The sequence below is a fragment of the Anopheles coluzzii genome, chromosome 2 (genome assembly GCF_943734685.1).
Source record: "Anopheles coluzzii chromosome 2, AcolN3, whole genome shotgun sequence".
Taxonomy (NCBI): Eukaryota; Metazoa; Arthropoda; class Insecta; order Diptera; family Culicidae; genus Anopheles; species Anopheles coluzzii.
In genome coordinates this window covers 53,205,421-53,231,710 of record NC_064670.1, presented here as the reverse complement: position 1 = coordinate 53,231,710, position 26,290 = coordinate 53,205,421, and the positions used below count along the sequence as shown (strand labels likewise).

The 26,290-nt window shown below is 45.9% G+C and overlaps 1 protein-coding gene across 13 annotated transcripts in view; it reads right to left on the bottom strand.

Annotated features, from left to right (window-relative positions):
• Positions 1-3,856: 3,856 nt before the first annotated feature.
• The window catches only part of LOC120953519 (filamin-A), a 54,340-nt gene continuing 31,906 nt past the window's right edge, over positions 3,857-26,290 (bottom strand). For 6 of the 13 annotated variants that reach the window (XM_040373527.2, XM_049607426.1, XM_049607427.1 and 3 more), the window contains 8 exons: positions 23,495-23,674; positions 23,200-23,425; positions 7,478-7,788; positions 6,425-7,373; positions 6,098-6,337; positions 5,837-6,030; positions 5,086-5,734; positions 3,857-5,011 (listed from right to left, as the gene is read on the bottom strand). In XM_040373527.2, the coding sequence (XP_040229461.2) occupies positions 4,827-5,011; positions 5,086-5,734; positions 5,837-6,030; positions 6,098-6,337; positions 6,425-7,373; positions 7,478-7,788; positions 23,200-23,425; positions 23,495-23,674 (2,934 nt within the window). In that variant the 3' untranslated portion in view covers positions 3,857-4,826. Of the gene's footprint in view, positions 5,012-5,085; positions 5,735-5,836; positions 6,031-6,097; positions 6,338-6,424; positions 7,374-7,477; positions 7,789-13,114; positions 13,609-14,901; positions 15,128-23,199; positions 23,426-23,494; positions 23,675-26,290 lie in introns of those variants that run through there. The other 7 variants (XM_040373537.2, XM_040373535.2, XM_040373539.2 and 4 more) reach the window with 7 other exon arrangements.

Here is a 26,290-nt window from a genome sequence, read left to right as displayed (position 1 = left end):
TATCATATTTCTTGTCATAGTTTCAGCTAAAATATTTACATCTACACTGTTATACGCATTTTGTACATCAATAAAAATGACGGCAGTGTGTTTGTTATTCCGGTTATTTTTTTTTAAATTATTAGTCAGAAAATCGACTGCTGATGTTGTTGCTCGATTTTTCCGGAAGCCAAATGATGTTGAAGGTAGAAGTTGGTATTTTTCCGTTATGAGCTGAATATTTTCTAGTATAGCTGTATTTGTGACCTTTGTTATGGTTGGCAACAAGGCAATTGGTCTATAATTTGCCACATTGTTAGCATCTTTTCCTGGCTTATTGATAGCAACAATTTTGATTCTTCTTAGCTTTTTATCTATTTTTCCCGTTTTGTACATAGTGTTAATGTCTTTTATAATTGCATGTGTGTTATCTCTGTTCAGTAGCTTTAGTATGTTGTAACTTATTTTGTCTACACCAGGGGAAGAGTTTCGTTTAGATCTTATGATTCTATCCCATTTCTGCTCGTCTAAGATATTTACATCACTTATGAATCTTGGAGAAGGGGATCTTATTTTATTATCGTTGCTATTGAAGTTTATTTTTAAAAATTCTTTGGCTTTTTCGGTGTCTTTGGCAATTATGTTTGATTTTGGTGGCTTTCCCTGAATGGTCCCCATTAGCCTCCAGAGTTTTTCAGATGATGTTTGAGAGTCCACCTCTTTTATTTTTTTTTCGATGCTGCTTGTTTTACCTCTTTTCATTAGGAATCGAAATTTTGCCAGCTTTCTCTTATATTCTATGTGATTATCTATAGTGTGATTGTTATTGTAAAGTTTCCTAGCTTCATTTTTATTGGTCCATGCCTCCCGAACCTCGTCTGTCCACCATGATTTGGGGATGAACGTGGATTTGGACATGTTGTTCTTGATAATTTTGTTGATGTCAGTAGTTATAGTGTCGATGCTGGTGTTTTGTTTAAATGGTAAAACTCTTACTAGACTATCTATTTTTTTGTTATTATAAATTACTCTTTGGTTTGGGGGAGATGGAGTCTCATCTAGCGAGGATATTATTACCCGATGACCACTGTTACCTACATGCATGTCGGTAACCTTTCTCTGTGTAACCGTTGAAAGCTGTCTCGATGTTATTGTGAGGTCAATGGCCGAATTTCGTTTATTGGGGTCCGGGTTAATGAAGGTGTATTCCTTATTATGTATAATTTTCATGTTAGATTTTATGATTGTGTCTAGAAGAGACTTTCCTTTGCCATTTGAGTAATGATTTCCCCATTCTGTGCTGTGTGCATTAAAGTCGCCTACTATAATTGTTCGGTTGCTTTTTTTTAGTCTAGAAAAAATTCTATTACATAGCGAATTGAACTGCTGAGCAGGTGTATTCGGTTTCACGTATATCGAAGCGATGACTAAACCCGAACGTTTGATTTTTATTGCCGCAACTTGTATGTATGGGTTAGGAGCGATGATGTCAATTTGTTCGTAGTTGAGTGTGTTGCGAATAAGCACTAGGCTTCCACCATACCCGTCCTCTCTGTTTTGAGCAATGGCGTGAAATTGAGGTATCTTTATTGAGTTGTATGTGTTGGTGTTCAACCACGTTTCTTGTAGGCATGCTACATCTATTTTTTCTTTGAGGAGTAATTCTCTTATCTCGTCTTTATTATTCTTCCATCCTTGTATATTGGCTTGTAATATATTGAAAGCCTTTCATTATATTGGTAGATGTAGAGGATTTGAATTTTTTATTTTTATTTGGTACATGAATCTTTTCTAGTTGAAAATTTCGAATTTTTCGTTGTCTGAATTTGGTTCGTGCATGTATGTGTCTGTTATTTTGGAGTCAGTTGTTTTTGTGCATTTGTTGGTTGTAGGAGTATTGTTAATCTCTTGAACGTAAATGGAGTCCTTTGACCCGATAGAGGTATCGGATAGGGCATCCAGATCGTAAATGATTTCTGTATCTTTCGTGATATTTGTATTTATATTGTTCTGTGGAGTGGTGAGGGTGTTATTGATGTGTACTTTTTCTGTTGGTAGGTTATTTATTTCTGTGTTTGTGTTTTGGTTGTTTTCTGTAGTATTGGTATCGCTGTTTCTGCTAGTGGATGGTTTTGGTGATGGAGCATTTGTCTTTGCTTTGGTCTTCTGAGCGTATGAGTGTTCGGTTGTGTAATTTTTTGGGATGGTAGGGCATTGACGTCTCCGTATGCGTTTGGCTTCTCCATACGTAATTCTGTTCTCTGTCTTTATTTTATTTATTTCTACTTCGTCCAAGAAAACAGGACAGTTTTTGTCCAGCGTGTTGTGGGCCTCCCCGCATGACACGCATTTTGTTTCTTTGCAAGAGGTTTCGTGTACCGGTAAACTGCAGTTAGCACATGTTTTCTCATTCTTGCACCATTTTTTTGTGTGTCCTAATTTCATGCAAGTAATGCACCTCATTGGCCGAGGGATGTACAGTTCAACCTTTACTGGGTACAGTCCAAAGTCGACCATGCGAGGTATTTTGCCTGAGTTGAATGTGATGATTGCCGTACGTGTGTTTTTCAATTCGTTATCAACTTTCCTTTTGAGGATATTGACCTCTACGACACGTTGTTCGCTCAGTCCCTCCATGATTTCAGCCTCCGTCATGAATTCTATGTCAGGGCATCGGATTACTCCTTTGCTTGTATTGAGGGTTGGATGTTCTTTTGTTAGCACATTTACCTCGCCTCGACCGTCCGTTAGTTTTTTTAGATCTTTTAGTTTGTTTGCCTGTTTCTTGTTGGCTACTTTAATTAGTAACTTTCCCTCTCTCAGCCGAGATACTTTAAGGGCTTTAGTGCCAATTGCATTTTCTATTTTCTTTGATACCAAAAATGGGTTCACTTTGTTCAAATCTCTGTTTGAATTAATTGCTTCCATTACTAAAAAGACCTCTTCTTCCGAAGACTCGTTCCCAATAGCTAGTCTTTTAATATTTTTTCCCATTTTTCTTTTGGGCTCAATTTGCCCCTCCAAAAGCTCATAATAATTCCCGAGGGGAATGCCCCCTCCCGGGTCCTGGACCCCCATGTCTCCTACCTTGTGACCACCTCTTGTGGTTTTTGTCGCTTTTCCCTTATGTGATTTTTTTTTTTTTTTTATAACAGCTCCAAACCTGAGGTGAACAACACTTTTTTTTTTTGCTTTCGCACACTTGTTTTAACCGTCACTTTAATTTGAACCCGTCTATACTCTTCAGCTGCCAACTGTCGAATGTGGTGGTCGGTCGCTTGACAATTGGAACAAACGTCAAATTCAGGACTCTGCTTCTTCTTTGTGCTTGTTTTGGCACAGCTCTGCGCGTTATGGTGGTGTAACGCGTAACGCCTGTGGGGGATGTGAATCATCAAACGTTTTGGATGCCCCGGTAGTATGTTTTTGATTTTAAATAGGCGTAAATATTGACTCCAGATTACGAAAATTGAATGAATGAAATTAAAGAAAATAATTAAGAGCTAGCTTGGTTTTAAATTATCTGAGCATAAAGGATAAAAGATTGATGATGAGAATTAAGGCGCCTATTAGATATGCAATCAGTACGACGTGAGTAATTCGGATGAATATATTTCGCCTTAGAGCCATGCAATCCGCATTACATGTAACATAGCCTAGACCGGAACCCATTTACAGGGTTTGTTTTATACGCAGTGGTGAATTCAAATATTGTAAAATATCCCGCGGTTTTGGGAAAAATGTCCTTTCTCCTGTACATAAAAGCCCGCATCAGACATTTCAATGCTATTCGAAGACGAATACAATTTTTTAATTAACCACGTGGAATGCAAATTAGAGGGGAAAGAGGAAGGGCATTATGAAACAACAGAAGAAATTCGTTTACACAATCGCTTTATTTATTTTTTTGTCTCTTTTTAATGTTTCGATTTGACAACTTTTACTTAAACCTTATTTAGACTGTGATCATAGTTTCCACAGGGAGTGTGGGCTTTATGGGGTACGAATGGGGACTAAAAACAAAATACACGAAAGAATAACCGTAATAAATTAAAATCCAAAGCGCTGCATAGTGGAAAGGATTGAGTGAATGCGCTACCGCATACGAATAGTATATATGTAAAAAAATAAAACATGAATACAAACATAAACACTTAACCTGATGATTGGCGGTTTCGACCGTACTTGCATGTTTGATGTTTGAAAGTAACGGATCTTACTTATAGCAAGTAACATAAAAACGGTACGCATCAGCGTGCGATGGAAAACTTATAAAAAACAATCAGTTGAACAATTGTAAGTGTAGAATAAGAGGCGAAAGAGGGGGAGCGTTGTAATTAAAATGGACGTAAAACAACGATCTGCTTTCATTTTACGATCGAAGCGCTCATGCATGTCTTAATACCGACCTTCCTAACCGAATGGATGCAGTACAACAGTGTTGGGATAGAAGAACGCGATAAAACGATAACATGTTGGATCAAAAGAGCGGCTTCTTTAACTTAACCACACTACTTTAAAAGCATACACGGGGCAAGGACTGCTTTCGGGCTCGCTATTCTCCGCGACACTTACGGGGACAGAGGCATCCATCCTATGGCTTGCGTGCGTCTGTGAGGCGCCGCTACGATCGGGATTGGTGGATGGTGGATGGGATGTTGAAGAAGAACGTCAAGTGACCATGCTGTTCGCGCACATGGTGGTGGATAAAAATGGGAGCAAAAGGGGAAACAGAAACCGTTGCCTCGTGTGCGAGTGCTTCCGATGTCAGATGTCGCTTGGCAGAGGGGGTGGTAGTGGTGGTGTTGGATATGGCGCGTCTGTGAGGTTGTACGGTTGTACGGTCTTTAAACTTCAACCTTAAACGGTGAGCCGGGGATGTGGTCATCGCCCCATTTCACAAGCAGAATGTAATCGCCGCGCTCGCGAACCAGGTAGTTGACCGTGTACTGGTTGCGTCCGGTGTGCTTGATGAACACCTCATCGCACGGTCCTTTCGGTCCGTAAATGCCCACGAAAAGGATGTTGTTGCCTGCGAAGCGAAAACAAAAAACAATGGCAGCATATTAATCTGCAAGCCGGTCGTGCGTGTTACGCTTCACTTACCCGCATCGCCGGCATTGATCGTAAACTGGTTCTGCTTGCCCATGTACGCCTTCTTGAGACCCATGCCCTTGGACTGAATTTTGCTGGCGTCCGATTTGAAGATTGGCAAAATGACACCGGTCCGGTTGCCACCCTTCGATACCTTCGCCACGGTTTCCACAATGACCGAGGACGTTTCCTGTCCGCCTGCCTCGGCGAGACTCTCGCCGGTACAGTTGATCTTGAACGGTGATCCAACGATGTGCATCTGGTTGTACTTGATCGTCATGTAGTAGTGACCCGGCAGCAGTGGCGTGTACCGCACCTTGTAGCCCTCCTCCACCTCCGTGCAGTCCATCGCCACCTTGGCCGGACCGTCGATGGTGACGGCCAGCGTGCCGGCGCCGGCATTGCACGTGTCAATGATCAGATCGGTCTTCTCGCCCGTCTTGACGTCGCCGAGACCCTTACCAGAGGCGTGCACGGCCGCCGGATCGACGTCGTCCTTGCCCACCTTGATGCGGTACGGCGAGCCGGGTATGTGCACACCGTTGAACTTGACGTGGATCGCGTGGATGCCGTTCTCGCGCGGATAGAACCGCACCGAGTACTGATCCTGGTCGATCAGCTGGATGAAACAATCGTCCTCGTTGTTCGAGGGAGCAACGACCTACAGAAGAAAAAGAGCGGATGGAGGGAATAGTATGTTAAAGGGATGAAGGTTTGTGGTTTGCTGCTGCTCCTCTGCTACCCAGGCCGGTCGGACACTTACCTTCGCGTCAAGCTCTCCCTTGGCACCGTTCTTACGGACCATAAACTGGGCCGGCTTGTCAGCTTGTACGCAGCCAGTCGGGAACTGAGCCACCTCTAGCTTGTGGGCCTCGCCCATGGCCGGCGAAATGTAAACCTTGAACGGAGAGTCCGGAATATGGCGATCGTTGAACTTCAAGCCGATGCGGTAGTCGCCTTATGAGGAAGAGCAAGAACATTGTTAGTGGAATGCCAACGGGCCAGACAGCACACAGCCTGGTACCTGGTTCACTGACGACGTACGAAACATCGCAGGAGCCGTCCTTGCGATCCTTGAACTCGATCTCTGCCTTGCTGGGGCCCTCCACGGAGATGGCCAAAGTGCCACCGCCAGCTTCGCGCGTCCATACGTTAAACTCGGCCGGTACGCCCTGTTCGCCGTGCTCCAGACCCGGACCGCCGGCCTTGACCAGATGCGCGCCGGTATCCTTCAGCGGACCAACGGTAAACTGGAATGGCGATCCTATCGCGATCGGGAGGAAAGGAAAACAGTTACAAAATGGCCACTGGACGTGGGGCAGGGGTACAACAGCAACAGCCAACAACGTACCAGGAATATGGATCTGCTTGTACTTGACCGAAACCGTGTGCACGCCCAGCTCCTTCGGGATGAAGTGCACCGCGTACAGGCCATCCTCAATCTCCTGGATCTCGGCATCCTCGCTCACGCCACCCGGCGACGTGACCGTGGCGGACAGATCGAACGACGTAATGCCGGGCATCTTGAACGTCAGCTTGCACTGGCTGCCCACCTCGGTGATCGGCACGGCCTCCCGCTGGCGCTGGATCTTCTCGCGCTGCCGGTTGGTGCCCTCGCCCGAAACCTTCACCGTGAACGGCGATCCGGTGACGTGATGGTCGGCGAACTTGAGGTTCACGATGTAGTAGCCCGGCTCGGTCGGTTTGTACGCGATGTTGAGCGTGCCGTCGTCCTTGTCCGTGCACTGGATCTCCGCCTTACTCGGGCCCTCGATCGAGAGCGACAGCCCACCGTAGCCGGCGTTGCGCGTATCGATCGAGAACACGTTGTCCTGGTGCGTTTTTCCCTCCTTCAGCGCGTTGCCCGTCACGATCACCTTTTTCGCGTCACCCACCTCGCGCTCGCACACGTTCACCTTGAACGGTGAGTTGGCGATGTGCTTGCCCAAACGCTTCACCGACACGGTGTGCTCGCCAATCTCGCGCGGCGTGAACGAGATGCCGATGTTGCCGGTGGGCATGCGCTTCAGGAAGCACGGCTCCTCCAGCCCGGACGGAGCCTGGATCGAGGCGTTCAGCGAGCGCAGATCGTTATCGCTGATCACACCGGGCAGCGTCACCTCCGAGCAGGAGCCGACCGAAATCTGGTTACGCTTGCGGCCCTCGCCAGTGATCTTCGCGAAGTAGGGCGATCCCTTGATATGCTTGTCACCAAAGCGGACGGAGATTTTGTACTCGCCAGGGGCGGTCGGCAAGTACGACACAGAAACCGTACCATCCTTGTTGTCATGGTAGGTAATCTGCACAGGGCGGAACGGAAACCGAAGGAAAGAAGATGAGCAGATGAACAAAGGATGATTCGATGGAAGGGAAGTGAATGAAAGGAGTGGCCGAAAATACTCACGTCGGCTTTGCTAGGACCTTCGACGGCCATTTGCAGGCCACCAGCGCCGGCACCCTTGGTGGAGATGATGAACTGCGCTGGCTCACCGGTGACGCCATGCACCAGACCGGGCCCGTACGCCGTCACGTACCCGGAGGAGATTGAGTCGACGTGGAATTTGAACGGGGAGCCCTGCACGTGCTCGCCGTTGTACTTGACCGCGAGCTCATGGATGCCTTCCTCCTTCGGCTCGTAGCGGATCGAGACGGTACCGTCGTGGTTGTCATCGATCACCGGCTTATCGACTTCTCCGCTCGGCATCTTGACTTCGGCTGTGGATGACAGAAGGAAAGGACGAGTGCGTTGATTAACAGGTGCCCAAGAGATTGCAATTATTTCTCTATTTAACAATAATAATAACGCTTAAATGGTATCGTTGGAAATTATAAAGACATAAAAGATCTGTCTGAATGATTATAAAATAGCTTCCAAAGCCGTTTCGTTTCATCGGTACTCATGGAAAGGAGTTCTTGAAGGACTGATGTCTAAACATCCTAGGCGAAACATCAAAATATATACGTCATTGAGATGATACCGAGATGGTAACGCATATAGCATCGGAGACATTAGAGAAAGGAGACTTATATTTAAATTTAAAAAATACGGTAATAATGTTTTTATAATGTTGTATAGACATAATAGAATGGAATATGTTATAGAAAAGAAATGTTTAAAAAGTTCAGTTCCCTTTACGATTATAACTTTAGCACTGGGAAATTTAGAGACAACATTTAATTTGCATGGATTAATCTGGTGAACTAATTTGAAATGTTTGACTAATGTTTGATATAAGAATTTTATGTTCAATTAGACAAGTCCGTTGAAAAAATACCGATATTAACTAGAACAGAATAATGAATTTTCCAAGCAATTCTCAACATTTACAAGCTAAACTTGAAGGCCAAGATACAACTAAATCAGCGATCGGCAAACTTTGCGACCGAAAGAGCCAAAATCTACAAAAATGTCCGCAGAGCTTCACGTGAAGAGCCAAATTTTTAAACGAAGAGCAAACATGTGTGAAAGTTCTATGAAATATATAAACGGTTAAGCCATACCATGCCGATCGCTGAACTAAATTATACAGAATTTAAGAGTAATCAGTAAGACTAAAATAATTTAGAATAAAATGAAAAAATTTGTCATTATTTTCTGTAACATTAATGCCCTTTTTTAATTATTTTAAATGTAATGCCACCAAACGAATTTAGGTAAATCTGAAGGGTTTAATAGGATATAACAGAGCCAAAATAAATCTGAATATTGTAAAATAATCTGACAATAATACATTCGAACTAATTATCTTCTTCTTCTTCATTCGCACAACAACCATTGTCGGTCAAGGCCTGCCTAAACCCACTAGTGAAGTCAGACTAAAGAGTGAACATAAGTGAAAAATCCGCATAAGTATGTCCACTCTCTCAGACCGCACATATTTGTATACATTATAGTTACACCATCCTGTATGACTGTAACTATTCTATTCTATAGGTTGTAGAAGCAATGATCGAGGTATTACGAAATTCTAGTGGATAACTGCAAAATTAACTGGACGAAAGCGAAATCTACCGTTGAATCTACTGTTCATCTAATAGATATGTCAAACAATACGCTTTTCTTTTTTTTCAACAAAGTGCTACACATTTCATCGACAGAAACAATGTTGAACAAGCCGAAAAGAGTCCAAAAATATGCTTTTGATTTGTAGTGCCAAGCGACGACAAGGAAACACAGAAGGAATGTTAAATTCCAATTAAAAGAAAAACAACACGCACCACCGCGTTCGGGGTAGAGCTGACGATCTCTCGCGCGCGCTACCGGAGGGGAACATTTATCATCCTACACGTATCAAAAGGATGTCGCCACAATCACCACCCCCATTTGGGTTTGTGGAGGGCTTAAGACAAAAAAACAACAACACGTTACACAACCGTCCGCAACCATGTGTTACCCATAGCTTCGACCCCGATCTTCGTCTCTTTGGTGCTAAATCCACTACTAAGTCTTTTTCATGCCTTTTCGTCTCTTCTTCCTCATCGTCATCATTATCATCATCATCATCATCACCGCTAGCCATCACAGCTCATAATGAATGTTGAAAAAAGTGTGATCCATTCCAGGGATATTTTTATAAAAATTCCTGCGCGCTTAGTCGCGCTGAGCTGAGCTGACGACGTCATGTGCTCAGCGCGCTTCTCGGTTCGGTTCGGTTCGTCGTTCCCCCGCATGAATGCAATCAAAAAACCGTGTGCTTTCTCGGCCGTTCTTTGACTTTCGGACCCCCCTCTCCCCCTCTTTCCCTTCTGCTCCCCCTCTCAACCGCCCTAAGGGGTGGGGTTCAGCACTGAACATTGGGATACATATTGGGTACACCTGTTGTTTTTTTGGCACAATTTATTTGGATGGATCCGTAGAAATGTTGGACCCTGCGCGCTCCCCCATCGCTAGCAACTAGGCACCCGCATCATCTGGGCCCCGCAGAGGTTGTGCGTGATACACACCGATACTGGTTCCGCTCTTGAGTGAGTTGGTTTCACTCTAAGCGCGTGCCGTTTCGAGCGACAAAATTGGACTGGCCTTCGTACGGTTTTGCACCAGCCGTGGGGTCCCGGTCCGCCCTCCAGAGAACTAGCGATGGGTGACTAAAGGAAATAAAAAGACACTCACACAACCTCACCGCACATGGCATCATGTGGCTGGTGATCTCGCGCCATCATAGTTTATTTTTGTGTTTTTTTAGAAAATCGTTTGCTCCATTTGCTCGATCCGATATTCTCTGCGCATTGCATTAGCGAGTCAAAAAGTGAAAGACAACGCATAAAGCTCCATGGTCACCGAACATTTTTGATTCTCCATCAGCGTTAGGGAATTTGGAGGATTGATTCTACCACACAAGTCCTATCCAGCGTGAATGCGTTTGCACACACACACATATACACCGACCCACCAAACCCAACGGCAGTACACACTTGCCAGCATTGTTTTGGTTGCCAGCATGGGTGTTTGTTTATTTGTAGAAGATTGGTTGCCCATCGTCGCGGGACCGACGTGTGACGCGCGCGCAGGGGGTCGGGGGATGATTTTTCAGTTTGGTCCCGTTTTCTTTTTCCCATTCCCACACCCGGAAACGATGATACCCGTGTGTCGTGTAGTCGCATGTCGTGTCGTTACTCATTTCGGGGCAAACAATCGAAAGAATCGGTTGTTAGCGACACTGGTAATTCGTGTTTTGCGTGGGTGGTGGTAGCTTTTTACAATGAAGCTGAGCAGAAATGATGAACGAAAACAGCACAGCTTCGGGACAGTCTGCGATCGGAACGAAACGTGTGTGTGAACTACTGCAACGAAACGCTAATGCTACACACTGTTGCTTTTGTGGGCGATCATGCGACAGCATAACTTTGTGCGAGAGCTTGTGTAAAAACAGTTCGAATGTTTATTCACTTTAAACCATTTCCCGCCCCGCATGTCGGCATCGACTCCGAGGATCGGTGTGTGGGCGCAGAGGCAAGCGTTTATGTACATTCTACTTAGAGGCAGAGCATTCCACCTGTTTGTTACTTCCTCCGGCTGGCTGCTCCGCCAGCAATCATAAGCCGATTGTATAAAGATGAAGCGAACCGAGTAAACACGCCCGTTGTTTACGCTAGTTTGCGCTTCCGATGAGGTTTTATTGGCTTGTTTAGGTTCGATTGGGGAGGGGGAAAACCCGTATCGGTTTGATCGGATTCCGCGCAGAAGTAGAATGAGGAATATTTCAAGATCGTTTTACCGCATGGGGAAATCGGTTTCGTTTTTCGAGCGCGGTACGTATATTTAACTTTTGTAATTTGTTTTGAAAGCAACAATTTTACAATACATTTTACAATTTTCTTCAGCGAATGAAAACGTTTAAATCAGGAATACATTATTCATATTTACTGATCATTTCACCTACACAAAGCGTAAATGTACAAAGTACCAGGCGCACCCTTTTGAAATTCTATCTATTTCAAATTTATTTAATAAAATAAATCCGCTTATTTACATTTATCTTTAAACTCCATCCCCTCAGCACAGTGTTTTGAATTTATCGGAAAAAAAACCCAAACTCACGTGTTGGAGTAAGTGAAAATAGATATGACCTCCAACAGCATCCCTGATGGAGGGAAAGTAAAATTTATTATTTCAAATGTTCGAAAGGTCACGCAGCAGGCCATTTCATTTGTGTGAGTGTGTATGTGCGTTTCGATCATTTAGTTGGCGCGATGGGGCGAAGCGTGTGAAGCGCTGTGGTGTGATCTTCTACGGTTTGTTTAAATGTGTGTGTGTGTGTCTGTGAGCTGCACATAAATTATAATTGTGAATGCCGAGCGGTTAACAGAGCTAAACATTAAATATAAGGTGACAAAGCACTGTATGACGTTGTATCATATCGAAGGTGAATTTTGCTGAAGTGTTGGCTATGTTTAAGAATTTCTCTTGCAAACATTTAAAATATGGATTTCATTTTTCCATAATAGTTTTCCGCCCCACAGGATCACACTAAGCGCATTGGAATCCCTGGTGCGTTGTATTTGTTACGCATTTCTGGCCTCCTCATTAAAAAACCACCCAAGCCCTCAGGTGTTAACACGCCGAGAGCAAGTGTTGTTTATTTTAGTACCTAAAGTGTGTGCGATTCTTCCGACACCCGTCATGCCTTGGATACCTTCGTTTTCGTTCGCCCGCAACCGTCGGAAACGCGAGACGATTAGTGAGACCACAAGTCTGGCGCTCACGTGAAGTGCTGAAAAAATGATCGAAAACGATAAACAGGCCTTAAAGCCACTTTCGTTAGCTTCGTCGGTCCCGATATCTGTCCGAACTGAACACAGTCGGCACCACGAGAGTGGTTCGGATGGATTAGTTTCGAGTGTGTTCGCAGTGGGCAATCAACAAGTCGCTTAAAATCCCCACGGCACGCGACGCTTGTACCCTGTGAGTTCTCTGGCACAAGTGCTCGCGCCAACTGCTGACATTTGGTACCTTCTTGCGAACGAACGGGTTTTTTTAAATGTATTTTAGGGAGGGGGAGCGCGTGCCCGTGGCACACTACAAATTGCTGCACCCGAGCAGCTTGCCACTTTTGGCCAACTGGCCAAGTGGTTTGTGGGAAGAGATCGTATGCTTCATCGACGGTGAATGAATCGTTGTAGAATGTGTTTTATTGCTCGAATGAAATTTAATCGTCGATCGAGAGGGATTCCCATCGGGTGCGCCGTAATCGTAATAAATTTCCCACACGCTTAAAGGGTGTTTGTTTCGAAGTGTTGCGTGTGTTACGATTAGCACCACCCACTTGGTCGTCGTACGATCATGCTCGTTGTTGAGATTGCAAAGAGTTAGTAAAACTTGATTTTTGACATTTCCCCTCTGTGTTTAAATTTCAACATGCACTAGTGCGTTGTGATTTTGTAAGAACTATTGTCAGGCGTACCCCTCTGTCGATCGTTTGTACGATCGGCTGAAATGTAAGGCAAGCAAAATCAACGCACTCTACGCAAACGCTAGTCGGCGGTCCGGACACAACTTTCTTGTCTGCCCAACTACTGCTGCTGCTGCTGCTGCTGCCATTACCTTTATGCGTGTGGAGAAAGAATCCGCTCAGCATGTTGGTCGGGACGAAGTCGATATCCGAGGATTCCAACACCGGCACGTCCTGCTCGATGAAGAACACCCGCACCATCTCGCGCCGATCGTGCTCGGACACGGACATGAAGCGCGAAAAGCTTCGATAGAACTGACTGTGCTCTTCCCATGTCGCCTCAACCGGTTCAGTGCCCTGCTCCTCGTCGTCACTCCACATGATTGCTCGCGGGTTTGATCGCTATCGGGACGGCCGAGGCGGTCGGGGCGAAAGAGCTGACTAAAGGGTAGGGAGGGTGGCGAGGGTTAAGAATCGGATCGGACGATGGAAAGGACACTCGTTATCTCCTCGTGGCCGCGAGGTGCTGCTTAGTAGATACTTCGTTCGCCGTTTCGTCGGACCGCGCGCTCACCGAACCTAGACGACTTTACGCGTACACACTCGTCAGGCTAGTAAAAAGGATACGTTCATTTTCCACTTTCCGCTACGATTAGCACAGGACATTGCGTTTGGGAAGCATTTGGCCGGTGGGAAGAGGGGTAGGGGGGTGGAGGGGGATTGGGGGGAAACAAACAAAGTTCGTTCAAAGTACGTTTATTACGCGCCACCAGAACCGCCAGAATGCGTCCAGGATGCTGTCACCTGAGGAGCACCTTCGCATCGACCCCTAGGAGTATGTGTGCATGTGTATGAGAAGATGTATGTGTATGTGTATGTGCGTGAATGTGAGTGTGTGTCTGTGCGTGTTGTAGGTGGAAGAGTATAAGGGGAGCAGCGATTTCATGTGGAGTGCGGGAGCAGCTGTCGAATTTATTACGACTCTGAATCATCGAGACCCGAACCGAATTGAATGCGAAATTTCAAATGGACAAACAAATGATGCACAACGTTCTTAAAATATCTTTTGAAAGACGGGTAAAAATGGCGTGCGTGGTGGCCCTTTTTTCTTCCACTTCTGCACGTCTTTACGCTACCGCTACAAGCTAAGTTCAGAGACACTAGCGGGTATCATGGAACGGGCTGCTGAGCAAGCTGTACAAAAGCTGTCGCAAATTGTCGCAAACCTAATTCCAACGCATGGAAGCATCGGGCATGAGACCCTTATTTGGCTCGAAATTATGTAACTCGGACAGTGCTGCAGCGTAATTAAAACGAACAGCTGCAACCACACGGCGGCAACAGTATCCTGGGCAGCATGATCGGGCAGCTTTGGTGGACGACCAAGGAAAGAACGGAAAGCGCTTGAAGGGCACGGAGTCGGGGCACTATTAACACTTGCTTCTGAGCATCCAACGGCAGGGATGCGGTCCACCTGTGATGAGTCATCGCAACGTAAAAAACGCAAAAAAACCCTGTCCACTGATATCCGTTAACAAGGTCCTTGCGACACAGGAATAACAAGTGATCGATTTTTGGATCGAAATCGATTTGAACCGCAACAATTGAAAACCCTCAATCACCAGCATTTTTTAACGGCACTTCCGATCATTTTGATTCACATGCATCGATCACTCGCAGTTGTATCTGCATCTGGAGTTATGTTTTCCCTTATATGATCACATTCACACCCGAACAAGTTGAGAAATGCACAATCGATCGAGGTTCGCACACTTGCAATGCTATTCCTTTAAGCTTTCCTTTCCCAATTACCAAGGATGCGCACACACACACCCACCCACACCGACACACATTCACATGACCTCAAACACACACACGTACACACACACAGAGGGGTGGGGTGTAGGTGGGTATTAGGCGTGACAGATCACACACTCACTCAAGCTTAAATGCTGGTGGCTGAGGCGCGGGATCGTTACTAAATACGGATCGATCGACGGTCGTCGTGTATGGAGTGTGTAGCATTCGCCGCACCAGTCGAATAAAAAAAAAGTCAAATCAACCTGAGCCTTCCGCCGTAAGCGTGCTACTGAGCTGAATACTGAACGTCAACTGATAAACGGGCGGCCGGACACGCGATTCTGAAGCATTTGGCATAGCACAGCCAGCCAGCCCGACCGACCGATAGAGGTCTTCGCAGCTTCCAGTGTGGAGAGCGCGCGCACCGAACCGGACCCGAAACGTTGGCAACCAGCCCCCCCCCCCCCCCACAACCCGCCTCGTTCATGCTCGTTGCGAGCGCTCGCTTTGGTTTTGGTATTTTGGTGAGCGCAATCGGCTATGATTTGCTCATTTTTTTCTCCAAATTCTCCCCATTTTCCTCACATTTTAAAAGCAACAAGCAAAGGCGCTTGAATCTTTCCCCTTACCACGGGTGAGCCAATCGTGAAAAAAAGAAGAAGAAGCAAATCCGTTCCGAGTGTCCCCGCCAAAAAGAAAAGTGTGTAAATTCTCTCCTACCACACACACACACACATGGAAAATACGCAGTGTAACAAAAAGCGAAGGAAAACGAATCATGGAGCAACGGAGCAGACGAAAAACGGGATAGCTACACAGCATAGTGTAGTGCAATAGGGAGTGTGTGTGTGTGTGTGAGAGAGAGAAGAGGAGATGAAGAAAGAGAGGAAAGAGGAGAGAGTGAGATATAGACAAAAATGATCGTTTCTATACTGGCGTTGGAAGATCAACATGTGGGGAAGGAGATCGAATGATCGTTGAATCGGTGTGGTGAAGAGCCGATACAACTAACACACAAAATATCACCATTTTCCATAACTGTGTGTTCGCAGTGACGGTAACGCACACTCAGAGCTGCAAAGTCGTTTCCTGTGCGGCCAGCAATGTTCGTCCATTAGATGGCTGTTTTAGAGCGGATTTTTCGGTGTTTCCGGCGGAACGAGGCAAAAAAAGGCAAGAACAAGATCCGTCCGAAATTGGGACGGCGCCGTTGGCCGGTCGGGCCATGTTTGTCACCAAACAACCGCGGTTTTCGAGCTCTACGCGCACTGCAAACTGTTTTCCATGCAGCAATGTCACGGAACGGAGGAGATTTGGATGAAGGTTTAAGTGTATGTGACAACGGCTTCCGTCTGATGATGATGATGGTGATGATGGTGATGATGGTATCTATTTCAAACACCGGAATAAATTGGAAGTTTCTTCCGGGCTGTTCAGTCACCATGTTTATGACGCCATCGATCGGAAACTGCCGCCAAGTATGAGTCTCCGGCTGGGAATGGACGATTTCGGCGAATGGACGAAACGTGTGCGGCAGCAACTTGTAGTAACATTGCACACTTCTTTTAGTTGATGGTTGCGAGCGTTGCAATGACATTTGAGGGTGATTCACATATATTTTACCACGTGTCCGGTGGCACGTGTACAAAATTTGTCAAGTCACCTCGATTTAGGCATATCGTTAATCGGGTATCAAACCATGAAGGGTACATTTCCGCCAAGATATTTCACATTCGCTCCTCACACATTCAAGATGTTCAGGGAGCCAGAAAAGAAACAAGAAACATTCGTTGGCGCCTGTATTGCGTGTACCATGTCTCACCTTCCCTACCCATCACACTTCTTTGCCTACCAACACGATCCGTGCGATCGGCATTCTGCGGGATGGAGGTAAACTTATGGCAGGAAATTTTTATTTCGCCACTTTACATTTCCCTGCGATCGGGACGACTGTCGGGGATTTGCTGTGCCGTCGGTAGTAGCGGTAGCGCTGGTGTACCATAAATTTATGCATTTTTATAACAAGACGGGTGCGTACGGATCGCCCCGACCAAAGAGTGTTAGGTGTGTGTGACGGCAGCTTCACACTGTGTGTGCTGCTCCGGCTATTCGTTCATATATTGACCGCTCACAACGCCCGGCACTGCCGAGATCCACCGTCCCTTTCCCAGGAAACATGTAGGCAGCAGGTAAAACGAGCAGGTTCCGACAGTCGGCCGCAAGATCGTGCCATCGTGCCGCGAACGCCACGACACGCCGGTGGTTGACAGTATATTTTTGGAGCCGATGAAACGGGTGACAACTGCGCAATCCTCCGTTTGCCACAGTGTATGGAGACACATTCGCCTCCTCCCTTCGGACTCTCTTGCTGCTGTTGGGCGTTCGTGTCGTTCATGCCTATGCTGCTCAATCATTCTGTCCGAACAGGGCGGGGGGCTGGCGGGGGCCATTTTAGGGGAGGAGGGAGGAGGGAGCGAACTTCCGAAAGAATGCGAGTGGTAAAATGGGGATGTTGCCGTGGAAAAATGTGCCACTAACACAAACACGGACTAGGTATATGTATCAGGGACATATTGTTGCCGTATGCAGCAGGCATGGGGGACACGCATGAGATTTAAACATTCGGGAAGAACATAAAAAGAGACACAAATATGGCTTGGAGCAATTTTACTTGCTCAGTACGTTAATTATTTCTCACAAATATATAGAAAATTAAAGCAAATGGTACGTGAGTTTAAAATAAGTAGCATCCCGTTTGTCAGCCGTTTTAGCACAGCCCGTTTCTCCACAATTGCCGCATCGCATCCATTTTGTATTCCTCTTCAGCCATGTGCATATGGTGTGGTGGTATTTTGTTTCGCACCGGAGTGGCATAAATAAATGCAAACGACGATGGCGACAGCCATGGCGATTCCAGCGAATGGACGAAAAAAAAACAAGAAAAAAAACATTTGGATGCTGCTGCATCGGCGGCGCTCGGCACAAATTAGTAGCTTTAATTAAAATACTATTTGCTGGTGATTTAATTAACATTTTCCGTTTGCCCGTGCGTGGCGATCGGTGGCAGCTTCCACCACACCACGCGTCATTCGATGGTGGTGAACGTCATTCGGCTTGGATCCTGCCCGTTGCGATAATAAATGCAATCGCGTTAGGAAGGAAGGTAGGAAGGCAGGATAGCAAAACCCCTGCCTGCCCGATAGTGATCTGGGAAAGGATGAGCGTTTTCTTCCGTTGCGTGGGGGGGGGGGGGGGGGTGGCACCACTGTTTGTGTGCAGAGTGAGCAGTAGTAATTCGTTAAAGTAACATCTTTATCAACAGTGCATCGGGTTGCAATAGATGATTTTGAGCAATTTGTTGACGTGACGTAAGCTCAGCTAAAATTGGATTGTATTTCGTAGCGTATTTTGCACGGTATTTTTTACAACTCTTTTTAAAACGGTAGAATGTTGATGGGGAGCGTTTCGCTAAAGGAAGGAATACACTTTGCAACGAGTGTAAGTAAAGGTGTTTTATGTGATTGTGTGAAGGTGTTTTCCAATAGGTGTATGATATTAAAACAGTTACTTGCGGAAAGGGCAAGATAGCATTACCTATGTCCTATTTGACGGATGAACATAAATAGGTTGCATCGTGGAGAAGTCCCTTATAATAATATCAATGTGTTAGGAACGTTGAATGTCCTTTCTATTCTACCTGGTCTCAGTTCTCCCCTTCGGGTACAGCTACCTGTTGAGTAATTTGCTATTTGATATAAATATGAAATTTCCGTTGTTTTAAAACTACAAAATTTCCATCGGACTAGGGCTTGGTTTACACGCATTGTACTACGATCGGGGAGTTAGTTTTACTAGAAAGAAACAGCACCAATTCGTTGATGTTTGCCATGGTGCCCTTAAGCATAGTTCTTACAATCAATCACAAGTTTTGATGCTTAGTTTATGCATAGTTGAATTGCAATCATGTTTTGATCGCAAAGATTTCCGAATAGATTTTTTGTGTAACATGTTTCTTTGTCATTTCCAAATGTCCGTCCAGCAACGGTCTATACAGTGCGTTCTCTCTTTTGGATTTAGTACATGCATGAATTGTACTGTGAAGTCTGAATGTATAGCACTGATTGAAAGTAAGGTAAAATATATAAAAAATACATCTTTAATTCACACCCGATGCTAATGAACGTTAAAAACAAAAAGGTACCAAAATCATCCAACACATGGTTTCATCAGGTTAAACTAAAGCTTCCAAATAGTGCACGGCGGAGGCCCTAACCTGTTTCGAAGCGTACAGCACCACCTGCAATGATTTATTACCAAACCGGTAACCTTCACAGCTGCCACGATGCATCACTGTATCCATCGTTGGTGACAGACTGAGCGAAAGCTACGGACGGAATCATCAACAACGTTGACAGTGGCCAGGCGTCTCCATTAACGCTACACAGCGCGCGCTGTAGCTGTCCATAGAGCGATGATAGTTAAAAGGATCTCGAATGGTTGATCCTCCGCGTGTCCATGTGGCCGTGTAATAGTGGTGTGGAAGTTTTGCAAGGTCAACCTGTACCATTGCTGCAGGATTGCGATTATTTTCGTCAAACGTTTTCCGTTTCGATGGGATGCGTTCGAGTGTAAGCGTGTAGTTTTGCGTTCACTGCTTACGCAACCGGTGATCATTACTGGTTGTTATTTATCACACAAGCACATACCATTCTCGGCGGACTATTCCACATCGTGATATAATAGTCCGCTCGGCAAAAAGAATGATCTGTCGGAGGTTGGTTTTGCTACAGCTGGCTGCTTCACTCGTGCCACTCATGTGAGTAATAATAAAATGTGTTGATTTAATGGGTTTTGTTTTTGGGATGACAAGACAGCTTGGTGGTTATCATAGCCGTTATTTTGGCCGTCGCGTTGCAGCAGGGATTGGGCGAGACACCAGAAAATATGGGCGGTTTTCAACACAAAACAAATCTGTCTCTCTCGTGATGAATGATACATTTGAGCATGATTTAAATGTGTCTTTTACGTCAATCGATTCAACAAAACCCAGGCGATGGCGATCGTGGCAAAGCTTGTAAGTAAAGGTTGAAATGCAGCTTAAAGTTTGAAAACGGCTACAAAATACACTGTCTCGCCACAGCATTCAGTTGCTCGCACGAGCAGGCAAATCTATCAGCTACCGAAAGAAGCCATTTCCACATATATTTTACCTCATCCGTGGCAGGTATCATCTACGATCTTCCATCATCTACCATCAGTGCGTGTCATAATTTGTGCGAGTCGAGAAATGTCCGGCGCAACATCAACGTTCCTCGGCGTTGTCGCTAGCTTCGTCGTGGGCGAGAAAGGAAGTGGGTGGGTGTTGGGGTGGGGAAGGAGTGTATTGTGCCCAAAGCGGCCCAAGTGATGATGCCGCGTTGATATGCTGCCGACCAGCGACCAGCGCGCGTCGTTTGCGGGTGCCGACCAGAGCAGAAAGCAGTGCTAACTCTTTTCGCGGCAGCTGCAGACGAAAACTTTTATAGCCCCCGGGGCAACGTAACGTCCACCGAAACGTTGCTGGACTGTATCCGGAGCGGATATTTATATCACCGATCGCCGCCGGCATCGAGGTGATCTCGACCGTTCCGTGCGACGGTTTGTCCCCAACTCGTGATAAATCCCCGATTCACGCTTCCGTTGCCTGCCTCTATGGGGTTGCCTCCTGCTCGTGTCGTGTCAATCCTTTTCCGCCTGATGGTAGAACGGCTGATGTCGCCTTCAGAAGATGTTGCAACAGATTCCTGATGAGTTGCCGATTGAATGATACTTTCATTCGTTATATTCGCTCATCTTTGGATGTAGTGGGACGTGTTACGGATGTTTCTTAGGGAGGAAAACAGACGAAAGACCTTATTTTGGCTGACATGCCGGAATTAGTGGAAAAGGAATTCCAACACACTGAACGCGATTCAAGGTGCAGTTTTTTGAATCTACAAACCTCAACCAGTTTTACGTGTACATTTAGTACGTAAACGTGTTTAAAGGCAATATAATGTTAACCTAATATTGCTTGTACTAGCTAAATTTTGTTCATCAAACATTCAACTATTTAACTACGTCAATCATTTTGCGTGGACTGTGGCTTTTGTGATAAAGGTAGACGTGATAAATGATATGGCATACGCAAGATCATCTTCTGCAGTCAGGCATGCAAGTGTACGGCCCGAACGCGTTTAAAATAACTTTCAGCCGTTGGCCAGATCGCCAGGATGAATGTTTGCCTAACCCCCCAGCGCAACGCCATCGAACACCCGGTGTGTATGCGCGCTTTATCTTTTTTTGCGACCGAGATCGAGAGCAAATAAGCAAGCATTCTGCCGCATCAATGGTAAGTCAGAACCGAACGGAAACGATGATCCAACTGGCACGATAAAAGAATCCATCCTAAACCCGGCGGCTAGGCTAGCCACTATACGACTACCACGGTATAATTTTCCGAATGTCCGACTTTTCTTTTTAATACTAGATTAAAATCTTTGATGTAGCATGATGACCGGAACGTGAGGCCAGTTGGCCAGTTAGATAAATAATCGGCGAACGAAAACAAGCCAAAAATTCGCTGGAGCGGATGTGTAGCGCGAAGACAGAAATCATCTTTATCGGCCGTATTATGTGGGCAACGAACGATCCACCGACCGTTGTTAAATATATGAGCAGACGCGCCATCTGTGTCCGGTGGCAACCTTACGCGTGAACCGCGTCTACTAGACCAGTGTTCGCATAGCCTACTGCAATCCCAACAGAACAAGGTAAGGGATTATTTTGTGTGTTCTTCCGCTTTGCCTTGATCGGGCCAGGACACGATAAAAAAAGGTAAGAGAAACGACGTGCCATTACGTAAGCGCTCCAATAGAAGCAAATGTCATTTCGAGAGAGATAAAGAGAGAGAGAGAGAGAGAGAAAGGACGAAAGAAAGAAAGAGAGGGAGAAAATAAACGAAAAATACAAAATTGTACTCCTAGCGGATCGGTAGCCGTTGCGTTGCGTCTGTTGATCCTCCCCACCGCAACGATAGTACCGTAGCGCCAAAGATGACTGTTCAACCGTTTCCTGATCCGTCGGCGTATATCATCCACTCCACAAGGCCCGAACAAGCGCCGGTCGGTCCAACCAAACCACCAGCAACGGGTGCAACGACAAATGGCGACAGTTATGCGAATTGATGTTCCTTTGCTCGTGTTGTTTACGTAAAGAAGCGAACAATCATAAAGATGCGCAGCGTCGTGGGTGGACATTTTTTTCGTTCGTCCCCAATCTGCAGCCGTCGGACCCCGGATGGTCTGAGTAATGGAATGTGACATGTTTGTTTCCGGAGCGGTTTCTACCGGAACGCGCCACACGTTGGCAACACCACATGGATTTTGATGAGTGTTCCCATTAGTATGTTGGCAGGCTTCGTTGTTTATTGGGACGCGTTGTTTCAACTCGCATGATACGATAAATAACGAACGAGAGCAGAAGTTATCTCGCTCCTATAGCGTGTACAGTATATCGGGTGCTTAAGCTTGTACGAAACATAGAACATATGGTACGTAATGGGTAAAATACCACAACACAATTAAAATCACATTCATTGCATTCGTGCAATTAGTAAGAAATGAATCGCATCTCGGGGTCGTCTGATACGGTAAAACAAAGCAATTAAAGTTAGAGCTACCGTTGAACATTGGAACCAACCTACCACACGTCAATCAAAGACTGCATAAATCTTTCGCTAACTCATCACAAGCGAGAGAAGTAAGCATCCAATCTAACCCTCCCACCCTAGAGAGAGTGAGTGACTTCTGTTTCACCCGTCCGTGCTTAACGAAGGAAACCATTTACATTCCTTAAATTCTCATCGTTACTCAATGTGCGCAAGATGGTCACTTTCCGTCCGGTGGTTGGATCGTGTCACACCGTCCTAGTAGGCGACCCGAGGCACGTGCTCGCTTGATCGGCACCATCTGTGCTCGGTTGATCGCACGTTACGCGAGACAGTGCGCATACTGCGCCCATGCACTACAACGTTCGTGCTCGGGGTACTGTTCCACTTCCCGGTTTCGGGCAGTTAGATGAATGATCGACAGGAATGATGTGTGTGCCAAGCGTGTATCGCAGCATCATTAAGTGGCGGTTTACAATGTGTCACCCGACCGTCCGAAGGATGACATGCTACCGCCATCATGGAAACGAAACCAAAGCGTCGTGCTTTGATTGACGTGGCGTTAACTTGTCTCATAGCTTGTATTGACGGGATTGTAAATAAATGCCGCTGATGGGCAGACATCGATGAAATCGTAATAGTTGACAAACAAGCCAATGGATCGTTGGCTTCATTGTACAACCGGCACGAGAGGTAATATGAGGTGAAAGATTATCTTCAGTGTTTGAGAGCAGCTCCATTATCACCTACCTGTTACTGTGCCACCGGTCTGGGGAGTGTTTAGGCGGTCGAGTTTGAAGACGTGGAAGCGGCTCGACGACTGTGTTGTCCCGTTCAAGTGGTTATCGTGCTCGGTTGTTCCGTTACCGTTTGTTGCGCTGCTGTTGGAAGTGGTGGTGGTGGATGCGGACAACTGCTGCACACTGTTGAGCGTTGAAACGCTGTCGTGTTTGCCGTTGACGAGACGTTCGCGGACCTGTCGAAAGGACAAGACACACAATTAGCGATCGAACGGTAAGGCGTACATCGGATGCTTCGAACTTACAAGGAATTCTTCACTAGCGGTTTGCTGGATGTACTGTTTAGATTTGGACACCGAAGAGACCTGCTCGATGTAGGACTCCTGGTGCTGATAGCTATGGTTTTCGGAGATAGCTGATGAAGTAGTTTTGCTGGAGCTGGTAGCACTTTTGGTCACCTGCTCCTCTTCTACGTTGTCAACAGCCTGCAAATGAAGCAAAGAAACGGAAATGACAATACAGCAAGAATTGCGTTGAACGGGAAGGGACACATTCTCGCGCAGTGTCTCATGTGTCGCACTACGCATTGACATAGTTCCCAGATATAAAAAGGGACACGGTCCAGGGGAATGCATAGCATCTGTCGTTCTATATTTTAGTACGCTAGTTCCACGACCACTGCGTCGTCGAAGACACGCGAGCCCCGGTGAACTCAGCACGGAGCGCTTTGGCACGTCGCCCACAACGGAGTCCTCCCGTTTCCGTTGGATTCTCCCTCCCCGCCGGTTGGGTGTCTCTAAAAACCTGTAACCCCACCCGGTCCGGTTCGGATGGATTAGCTTTGAAATAACGCGCTGTTGAACAGCACGATTAACAACGAAAAGCGATTTCAAAGGCAACGCTGCGGGTGCTGTGTCGCCTGTTTGCGTGCCCGTACGTAGACACGTTCGGCTGCCGGGCGCGCATACTCGGCACATATTAATAAGACGTATCGGAGACAGGTGTCACACCGGGGTCAGTCGGTTCGCGGGATATTCTCCGCTCCGCGTCGTTGTGCGATGGAGAAAAGTGCACGACGCTAGTCGCTATGCTCGCGCACGTTACCAGCTTGTTACGGACCTGCACAGATGTCCCCGATCGCTTGCCTGTTAGCTCGGGCCGCTGGGCTAATTTAAGAACCCTTGGAAACGATGAATAACGGGCAACGAATTTTTCTCATCAAAAAAGATTAAAAGACGGAGCTCACCCACGCTTTGCGGCATTGCTGTCTTACACACAAACAACAAGTAGAAAGCGATGGAAAGCGGAATGTTGCAAATGAGAAGCTGCTGGTAGTAGCGTGGTCGTACTAGAGAAAAGCGCCTAAAGGTAGGCAAGCTGCAGTGTATTTGGGAAACGCTGCACATTTGCGGCTGCAGGGATTAAATTGTGCGTCACTAATTGTATGTAGTGAGAGGCTCTGGCTTGGAAGCTGTACGAACAATGCAATTAATTTAATTGGCTCCATTTTGGTGGTGTTTCGTAAAACTTTGGCACTTCTTGATCTATGACACCTGTCCATGCTGTCCTGAATAGAACTAGGTCAAGGTCACACAGCTATTTCCATGACCGTGGGATTAGAGATCATCGTGGACTATTTTAATTATCTTATCGCGTTTTTTCGAACACTTATATTAGATTGAACAATGTTGTCTAATAATATTTTTCTATATTTTAAATCATACATACAACCCTGGAGATTGCTCTAATGAAAGCAGCAATGAAAAACAAATCAACAATAATTGCGTTGAGGCTTCTGTAACAGACGACCAATACATACATCGTTTAATCTCATGTTCGTCCTTAAGCTATTCTACTTTTGCTACAAAATGAAAATGATTTCCACAAAAAGAAAGCTTTATTTTCAATAAGAAGCAGGAAGCAAGCAAAAGTAATAGCCCTTGAACACAAATCACAATCGGATATTCTTGATTTCAAGTGACAGTATGCGCTGTTGACGCCACATTTTGTAAGTCGAATGCACCTACTCACATCAATCAGCAAGTTGATAAACACTCGTGAAACTTTCCTCTGATTCGTTTGTCAAGCGAAACCGCTTTACGGTCTCGAAATGATCATTATATTCATTCTTACGATGCGAGAATGGAACGTATTTTATATATTTAGCTCAAAGTTCTATTTTTCTCCGGCAACACAAGTTTGTATTCGGACGTCGACGTCGTGTCAAGAGTCGCATTCTAAATCTTTTCACGCATGACCCCTTACAGCCGGCACTAACGAACTGGCGCAAGGCGCACGCTACTGTGGCATATAAAATTAATGTCATTTGCTTCCAAACGCCTCCACGCGAAGCGATGCGAGGTGAGGGAAGAGTCCTTTTGAATGTAGCAGGGTCGGTTTCACAAGACGCAGCTAGACGATTTTTCCTCGATGAAACCGCGATACTTGATATTAGTTTAAGGGAGGTTGTTTTGTCTTTGCTTAAGTTTCGTAATGCAACGAAATCCGTAAAGATTGATGTTTTTCTTGTGATGTTAGAACCGATCAAAATATCAGTTTCAATATTGTTGGGGCCAGAAATAAAACTACAATTAAGACACAATCCGAGCGAACTTCGTTTGTTGGCCCTGCTGTCGAAAATATGAATTAATGAAAACGACGAATCATCTAAACAACAAAGTCCAAGCGCATTCAATCAACCAGCAGCCAGTTATCATTCCGTAAACATCATGCTTGAGATACCTTCACGAGCTCGCGAACAGTTTGCAAGGACATATGATCGGCATGCCAGAATTTTCTTCGCCCATTGACACCCAGGCAAAATGCGCAAAATGTGCTGGCCGCAACCAAATGGTGCCACCTGTGTGTGAGCGTGGCGTGAGGATATAATCAACGCTGACGGTCCGATCACAATTCCCTGCAGCTGCGCTCTACGGTAGAATATACTAGTATTCCCCGTAAAGATACACTGTGCTCTACCGTCGACAGTCTAGCAGCAGAAGCAGCAACACACCGGCAGCATGAGTGTTCTTATTTTTCATTCAGCAATCTTTTTTCATCGGCCGGACTTGCAGCGGGCAACAGAATGAGCAACAAAATGG